Source organism: Olea europaea, chromosome 8 (genome assembly GCF_002742605.1).
Source record: "Olea europaea var. sylvestris chromosome 8, O_europaea_v1, whole genome shotgun sequence".
Taxonomy (NCBI): Eukaryota; Viridiplantae; Streptophyta; class Magnoliopsida; order Lamiales; family Oleaceae; genus Olea; species Olea europaea.
Genome location: NC_036244.1, coordinates 4561937 through 4571083, shown reverse-complemented (window position 1 = coordinate 4571083; position 9147 = coordinate 4561937). Strand labels below are relative to the sequence as shown.

Genomic DNA, 9147 nt, shown 5'->3' with positions numbered 1-9147 from the left:
TAGCATGTACTATACAGTTGTAAGATTTCATTGAAATATTTTCTTCAAAGTCGAGATAATTTAATATGTACCTTTGAAAGTTAGGGTGTGTTTGATTATATTTATTTTTGCTGAAAAATATCAATTTTCCACCTAAATTTCTACTTGAAGTGTTTGATTGCTATTTTTTTCCATGGAAAATATTTTCCAACTTTTGAAAATATGGCTAATTTTCCTTGTTTTTAAGAAAAATATTTTCCTTGAATAGAGGTGATTTTTATTTTCCACAAAGGATGGAAAACATTTTTTTTTAGTTGATATTTTCCATGTCAATCAAACACACTCTTAATGTCTTGAATTCAAGCATTATCAATCCTTGCGTATAATAGATGTACAAGTTATGCATAAAAAAGCTCTATAAGCTTAAACTTGTACATACAGTAATCTAACATAAATAACTACCAAGTCGCTAGATCATACATACCGTGATTGATCAAGACCATCATTTTATGATGAGAATTTCGGGTGCACACGGAATCTCTTACAAGCAGCTATCGTAAAGTGCTCAAATGTTCTCAAATTCATGCTCTACGACCTGGGTTATAGATATCGGTTGACACTATTTATTGCAATTATAAAAGATAACTGTCTATGCCTTAGATCTATCATCACACAAATAACACAAGAAAACAAACTACCACGAGAAAATACAAATCTCCCATGCGAGTCCCACATAGGTTTACTTGATTGAAATTCTGAGTCAAAATGTCAGAAATCATCTTATTTTGCATTTTATAAGAAGTACGAGAGTTGCTCCTTTTTCCTCGAACCACCTTCCCCATATAAGTCATTCCACTGCTTCAACTCGGCCATGATGGAGCCTTCAGCAGCAAAGCTAGCTGCGACCTGTAACATTATGCAAAAAATGCAGCTCAATTGGTTTTTAGTTTATGAGCACATCCATAAATGTTAGAACAAACAAATTGTTCACTCCTAAGAAAGACGAGCGTCGTGACAGCAAAACTGCAAACTCAACATCCAAGTCCATCTTACAAATCTCTCTTTATAACAAAACATTTAAAAATTTGCGATTCTTTTAATGCACAATACCACAAAACACAATAGCTTAATTCATATAATGAGCCATATTATGGTCAATCATTTGAGAAATTTGACCATATCATGATTAACTAAGTCTGATGTGCTAAACAATATTTATACTCCATTTTAATCCAATCAGATGTTATTGCTGGACAAATATATGCATTTGCACAATGGAGTAGAGCATAAGTCTCATTTCTTCCCTTTTACAAAAATTTGCACATCCTTGATTAGAAAATATTGACAATCTATCTTACACAGTCTGTTAGCTCCAACTTCGATATGATTTTTCCATTTTTCAACATTCAGAAAGTCACATTATTCTGCACTGCAATAACCAATCATTCCTATCCTTGACTTGGTAGAAAAGAGAGCAATTGCATATTTTGCAAAATCTTGAATTGAGACCGGTCTGGCCAGAGTGAGCAAATTGCCAATTGTTACCATTACTGGATCAGCTGGCGGAAAAACATTATGGAAATAATCCAATGCCCCGAGTAAATTCTCAACTGTTACCATCGTCGGAGGGTCTCGCGCACGGCAACACATGCATTGGTGATAGTCAAATGCCCCAAAACCTAAGGATTGCTCCATAAGATTCATCCATGGAGGATGTGTGTGGTAAACCTAAGCTACTAGACTAGGGCCGTAGGAACAATTTCAAGCAAAGGATAGACATAAATTGATGGCCCAGGTAGTCAACACATCAAGCTCTATCTCTGGTCAACATGGAGCCAAAGAACTAAGATAAAATAACATTCAACTCAGGGAAAATTACAATCCATACATAGCGCTATTGCAATTAACAAGATTAATCTTTTCTTGATCATTTCACATAAGGGGCAACATATGGCCATTCTCAAGCAAAAATAAGCTAAAAACTGCTTGCTAATTAAACAGTGCAACACTTGATTTGATAGAAGTTTTCTGAGGGAAAGAGAAGAATTCACCTGATTTTTTGCTTCCTTAAAATCTTCCATGTTCAATGGCCTGATAGTTATTACCCTTTCCTCTCTGTTTTCTTTAGCTGATGTGTCTCCACTTTTCTGCCCTTCCTCAGCTCTACGCTTCTTTTCCTGCAAAGTCAGTAGAAAAAGGCTTGAGAAATGAAACCCCTAGTGTCTCCATCTGCTCGGCAGATCCCCTGCCACCTCCTCTCACACCCCCCCCCCCCCCCCCCCCCCCCACAAAAAAAAAAAAACAAAAAAATAAAAAATAAAAGTCAAACGTAGATAGAATTTAATAGGTCATCTACTTACCTCATCTTTGAGTCTTTCTTGCTTTATTAATTCTCTAACTGGTCGGTAAGCAGCAGTTATGGACAAGTTCTATTTAAAAAAAAAAAATAAGAGTATTAACTGTTGAGAACATATATGAAATCAAAATATTAAAAATAAATAAGTACAACTAAACCTTCAAATCACTTCCACTATATCCTTCTGTCATGGTTGCAAGCTCCTTAAAGTCCACTCCTTCAACTTTCTCTTTGGCCAATAGTGTCCTTAAAATCTTTTCCCTATTCTCCACCGATGGTAAGCCTACCATGATTCTGTCATTAACGAAGAAAGTTCCAAATAGTTGTCACAAATCTGTGTGACAAACAGCAACTAGGCACATCCAGTAGGTTTACACACACACACAGGGGCTCCTAACAGTGTCTCGGGGACTGCATATAAGTTTCATAAAATGTGAAACCATTTGCAGCTGAAACACGATCTCATTATCGCTTTATTTAATTATGGGAACATTGTTTACAAGGCTAAATTAGGCATGCAATTTACCTTCTCTCAAAACGTCTGATGATTGCTTCATCAAGATCGAATGGTCTGTTGGTTGCAGCAAGAACAAGAATTCTTTCACCTGGTTTTGTCAACAGTCCATCCCAGTGAGTCATGAATTCATTCTTTATCTTCCGCATAGCCTCATGCTCCCCCGCTCTATTTCGTTGCCCAAGCATGCTATCAACTTCATCTACAAATATGATTGTCGGAGAGACCTTAGCAGCAAGAGTGAACAAGGCACGAACATTCTTCTCATCTTCACCGAACCATTTAGAAGTAATAGTAGACATAGAAACATTAATGAAGCTTGCTCCAGCTTCATTGGCTATGGCCTTGGCCAGCATAGTCTTCCCCGTGCCAGGAGGTCCAAAAAGCAATATTCCACCACATGGCTTCAAAAGGCCACCTTTAAACAGATCCGGTCTTCGAAGAGGTAGCATCACTAGTTCCTGAAGAGATTCCTTAATCTCATCTAAGGCACCAATATCTGCAAATGTAACACCAATCTCCTTCGCTGGTATGACTTCTGGTCTTATGCGCTTTTCAAATTCATTGTCTGGAGGAACGTCCTGGTGTAATCAACAAAGATTAACAAGCTGCACAAACACAAATGAAAAGAAGAGAGAGAAAACAAGGAAGCAGAAACAATGAAATTCAGACAGCTATTCAATAATTTTTACACAGTTTGCTGGTGTTACTTCATATATCAACATTTGGAATTTAGTATCTACCCTAGAGCTAGGAAAATGCAATGTCATGCTGGACAGATTTCTACCAGAAAAATGTGGAATTACTATATTTTTAAATCAAGAGTAAGCTCAACGGAGCACATGAAACAAAACAAAAGCCTACTGGCATGAAGCTGGTGATCATACTCACTGCAGTTTTTGGTACTGAGGCTGAACTACCACCTTCCTTCGTAGTTGGAGCTGGTGGTCCCTCTCCACTTTTGGTTGCAGGCTTTGATCCAACAGCTTCTCGATCTTTTGAATCCTATTATCAATTATTTAAATAAATTAATCAATTGCATATATCACACAGAAACTGACTTTCCAAGCTCAATCTGCTTCTAGGAACATGACCACCAACCTTGGGCATTTCAGCGTGTGCTTCGAGCTTTAAGGTATCCTTCCCAACAGATTTACCTTCCTGAAAGATACTCAACCCATGGGACAAACTAATTCACAGAAAATACAATTAATTAACACATCGTTACCAGGGAAATGCCATTGAGAATGCAGACTTCTAAAGGAACTGATTTCACCTTGTCGATGAGATAACAAGTTTTCCATTTCTGTACTCTGGTTCCGGGGTATTCATTAGATGATATGATATAGCTGACACCACAATTTCTTCTATATAGTCGCCAAGGACCAGTGTATCTCCCATACAGATTGAACCCAGGTCATCGCAGTCAATGTCATTAGCAGCAAGTACCTCAATAATGTGATTTTTGTTATCCTGGTATTGAATCATCTTCATATCCTCCTCCAGCCTGGACTTCCAGTTTACAAGATTGGTTTCATCTTCAGGGGGTTTTATTTCAATATTGTACGAGAATACAGAAGAAATCCTCTCATCTACTTCTCTGTAGTCATTTCCAGCATCAATAATTCTAGAACCAAGTATCAATAATGATCCAGACAATTTCTTCAGCATTTTCTGGAACATGACATACATCCTCTGCGATCTACATAGTACCTTCTCAACATCCCTAAGATAAAGGACAGTGGGACTAATCTTCGATACTTTGACTAGAACCTGTAAAAATAATATCATAATGTAAACAAATCTTAACTACATGCAACAGACATTTCAGAAAACTATCCTTGTACTTCATATTTCTTTTTCTACAGGCAGAACACTTCTTAACCGCTTAAAAATTTAATGTAACAAGAAATAAGACCTTGTAAAGTGTCTGTATAAAAAGCTTCTCATCAAAACACCAGCTGCTAGTGCGCTTAAGTGGAGCTGTGAGGCAGAGATACAAGAGTTAAAAATCAAATAGAAAGATAGCCACAAAAATCATCTTATACAAAGTAATCATCTAAGTCCTACTCGCAGATCAAAATAAGGCAAATCTTCACCCAGAACGGAGCATAACAAACCAGAAAATAGCATTGTGATCGGGATGTTCATAGGTCACTGATATTGTACTTTCTAGAGGCCTTGCATATTAGAATTTTATGCTACATTGTTGTGTGTGTTCTGTATGCAAAATATCCCATGTTGAAGGACACTTAAAAGAGACTCAAATTAAAACAGAAACAAGGAACAGATATTAACCAAATGAACCATTTGGTTAAAATAACAAGCTAAAGAAAAGCGTGCCCTGCCTGATCCACAACAGTTTCCTCTTATTCTTTAATATTTTCCCATTTTTTGTGGTGGAAAGAGAAGCGGAAGAATGTTGGTTGAAGGAATACCATAGAAGAATTTCTTGCATAAGCCTCTTCTTTAAGCTCTACCAATTCGTCTTTGGTTTTTTAATATATCTATTTGGCATAATGTCATTTAACATATATTTCTAGTTACTTTCTTCTAGAGTAGAAAATCAAACTTTCAAGTGGAATTACCTCAAATTTGTAAGCCATGTTTTTCATAATTGAAGGGAAAAAAATATCTCATTTTCCAAAAAAAAAAAAAAAAAGGAGAGAAGAGTAAATAAATAAATAAATTCTCTAGTTTGAAAGGTAATAAATCTCTCTCTCTCTCTCTCTCTCTTAAAAGAAATCTGATAAAAATTTAACATAGGACGTCCCACATAATTTTATCTCAAAACGTATCCTCGTGTACCTTATCATAAAACAAAATAATCTCTTCGAAACGTAAGTTTAAATTACCTCTAAATTTTCTAGGCTACAATCTATTCAACTCTGTGTATAATTTGAGATACCCTTAACTGTAGCATCCCAAAATTTAGTAGGAGTGCTAGCAAGCTCTATTATGGGTAGACAAAAACATGACACAGGTATCCTTTTGGTACAATTTTTTTTTCAAATATTCCATTAGTTTCCAGTAACCGTCACAAAATAGTCTTTAAAATCATTAGATTATCATAATCCAAACTGTATATTAAAATTATCTATGGAAGATATCTAAAGCTTCTTATATAGAATAAAAACTGCATCAAGAGTCTAGCGGATATATATTCCCTCCGAATTGTTCACTTGTAGAGTTGTCTTTTCCTAACGATTATTATTGAAAAATAGTTTTGGCAAGAAAAGTGCACACAGGTATGGTTGAATTGATTCGAAACCTGAAGTTGCAGAAGTATAGGTTGAAGAAAGATTATTCAGGTTCGCTGATGCAGATGCATTTCTACGTAGCTGTGGAGGATTAAAGGAACCTTCTTGTCCCCTGCAGATATGGGGGCAAACCCATATTCAATCATAAAAAAGAATAAGCAAGCACCATGCAACATGTAAAAGTACCACAACGCACTTCGATACAAGATCAACTCCACTTCTTTGCCTGCGCAATGTACCTGTAATAGAATAGAATAGCATATTACGGATGGAAAAGAATTAATTGAATGTACCAAAAAGAACAGAAAAAGAAAGACTATCAGCATCAAATGAACTGGTTTAATAAATTTTTAAGATTTCGAAAATTTTGGCACAGATCATAGTGCTAGTAATAAGATTTCCAGTATTTTAAGAGACTATTTGAACTGGTGCTTTAAATTTGCAGATATGTGTAACTCTTGTAACTCAAATGCATCATTAAATATAATGAGCTTAATGCACTATCATTACACAGGTGCCTAGTGCACCATAGCTGGTGCTCTTAGTATCGATTTAGGTGATGTTGAACATCAACACTTGGTCAAGTTTATGCATCATGAGAACAAAATGCTACAAACTAGAAGATCCCGATTTAAATGCCATGTGCATGATAAAATGCTATCCCCACATTAGGAGATACATAAAATGATGGGTAGGGCCTGCACATTCCTGTAGATAGATGCCTGGAGAAAGAAATAACTTCTCCAAATCATTGTGGTTTGCCACAGCGTAGTAGGGACAATAATATCAAGAACTTATCTCACGTGTTGAACTAGTCATGGTTGAACAAATGCCCGTGTCCAACTAAAATTGGAGTATGCCCAAATCAAAGTTTAGGAAAACAAACAGATACAAGTACAAAAACATCTGGGCCAGACCTACATTAGGATTATGGACCGGAAATCTTAGGTTTTAAAAGACAATCTCCTACCTGGAGGCCCAGTGCTCTCTCCTGAACAATGCAATGACATTAGAATAATGTAGCTAAGTAGCTGGATGACAGATGAGATCCATTTCTACCAGTCATGTCCATACTACATATGCACTATTGCAATGCCTTAAAAAATGAATCGAAGCCCAACCACACAATGTATTGGTTACAAAACAAGCACACCTCTTTACCCATCAAAAGAATAATCTGAAACCAATGAAAACAGTATAGAGTCCTGGCTCTTTGAAAAACCCTTCAGCATTCTCAAATCAAACTAATATTTGGGATGAAGAAGATAAAACTTCAAAAAGTAACCACAAACACAGAAAACATAAATACAGAGGTTTAGTAGGGTTAACCTTTTCATAACTAATGGTAACACATAAAACAATTAAATATTAAAATATATGGATATCATTCGAATTAAGGTTCACCAGAGAAGATAACATTTCATTCTCTGTCATACCTTTGCTTTCCTCCTGTTGAAGCATTGAAAATGATCCAAATAATTCAGACATTCGGCTCAATGTTGTTTCTGATATAGACCTTTTGAAATACTACAACAAAAGATATTAGCCAAACAGCAGACTGTTACAATTTATGCTAACTCATGCTGCTGAATACTTGAATGTTAAGGTGTGGCAGGCTGGGAATAAGACGACCATCCTTTACAGTTTACAGGTACTTTTCATATGCACAGAAAGTAGGTTGTAAAGGAAGAATGCAACGAAACTTACAGATTCTTTGTTCGAAGCCCCATATTTGCTCTGGATCTTTTAAAACCAACCATTCAAGGATTTAGTACGATAATAATTAGGAGGTTAAGCTCTTGCTGGGAACATAAAAAAGTAATTTCTAGATATAAACTCACCTTCAGTGAAAAATCAGTTACATCTAACAACAATAACTTGGCCTCAAAATAATGTGCTAAAGCCTTGGCAAGCATTTGCTGGTACAGTTCTAATAAATAAACATGAATTATATTTAGATGCATTGACAAGGAAGTACTTGCTAAGAATAAAACGAAAATACTGGAAATAACTAACCCGCAGGGCCAGAAAGCAATATTGTTCGACTTGCAGGAGAAAGATTCCGTGTGTGCTTAGTAACATCAGCTTTCAAATGAACAAAAGCAGCACTTGTTAACAAGACTCTTGTCTGTTCACTGTAAATTTGATGAGCAAGAAAGACATCAACACTGTTATACTCAGTGCTTCAATAGCAATAAAAGTAGTCCATAACAATTGGGCTTAGATTACATCATCATCTAAATAATGCAACAAAGGAAGTTTCAATTTTCCAATTATCTGGATCAAGAGAACGTGAAATTCATTTTTACAGAAACCCCTCATAAAGAGCTGGATGATGCACATACTTATCTATAGGTAAATTAGTTTCACTACTACGCTTCCCTTCTGGTTGTTTAAGATATTCATTCGGAGCACATATTGTAAATAAAAATTATGCCCTCCATAAGTAGCAACTATATTTAAGATGGACGGGACATCAGATGAGGAAAGCGATTTATGAATTACAAATCAAATTAACACAACAGAATCCACCTTGAGAGCATAAAAGTCAAATAATTGTAACTAGTCATGACTTGGTCAGCGTATCTCTAATTTATTCTAGTCTTTCCGGAGAAATCAACATTCCTACCAATTAAGAAGTACTATTTTCACATTACATTAATTTCATTATGCAAAGTAAATCTTTGCTAATCAATATCTGTTTTAAGTATAATATTAAGGTGAAGATATCAAGAACGAAACTGAGTGGATGAGGAACCATATCATGCCACAAAACAAAAATTTGTAAAAATATTTCAACTTCAATGCAATGGACAAATACGTGGGTAGAATTATCCTATTTTACCCTCTGCCACCATATTGCTCCAAGGACTACATCTATGCATGCCTTACTCAACGGAAGGCAAAATAAATAACACAACATAGCCTTACAAAAATCAATGCATCCACACTCCAGTAAGTAACATTAGAGACTCGTTTACAGCAATGATCCTCGAGACTTCATAAACGAAATTATATAAAATTTGTTTTATACCATA

General features: G+C 35.7%; 1 protein-coding gene across 1 annotated transcript; it reads right to left on the bottom strand.

The window, feature by feature from the left end:
• Positions 1–384: 384 nt before the first annotated feature.
• Positions 385–8994, bottom strand: LOC111398199. The gene is made up of 17 exons (XM_023025133.1): positions 8955–8994; positions 8419–8494; positions 8126–8292; positions 7951–8039; positions 7817–7852; positions 7546–7636; positions 6306–6348; positions 6121–6221; positions 4768–4832; positions 4126–4622; positions 3951–4038; positions 3741–3854; positions 2862–3430; positions 2494–2629; positions 2340–2408; positions 2031–2156; positions 385–885 (listed from the first exon to the last, which is right to left on the bottom strand). Exons 1-17 carry the CDS (start codon positions 8992–8994, stop codon positions 772–774), a joined length of 2421 nt encoding a protein of 806 aa, XP_022880901.1. The 3' UTR covers positions 385–771.
• Positions 8995–9147: the final 153 nt, after the last annotated feature.

Excerpts from the sequence above, each read along its gene's own strand:
- LOC111398199 (XM_023025133.1), bottom strand. The coding sequence starts at position 8,994 with ATGCATAGATGTAGTCCTTGGAGCAATATGGTGGCAGAGG. Across the intron at positions 8,293-8,418 it reads GCTCTTTATGAGGGGTTTCT|CACTGAGTATAACAGTGTTG; the intron begins GTAAAAATGAAT and ends TTGCTATTGAAG. Across the intron at positions 2,157-2,339 it reads AAGAAAGACTCAAAGATGAG|GAAAAGAAGCGTAGAGCTGA; the intron begins GTAAGTAGATGA and ends CTGACTTTGCAG.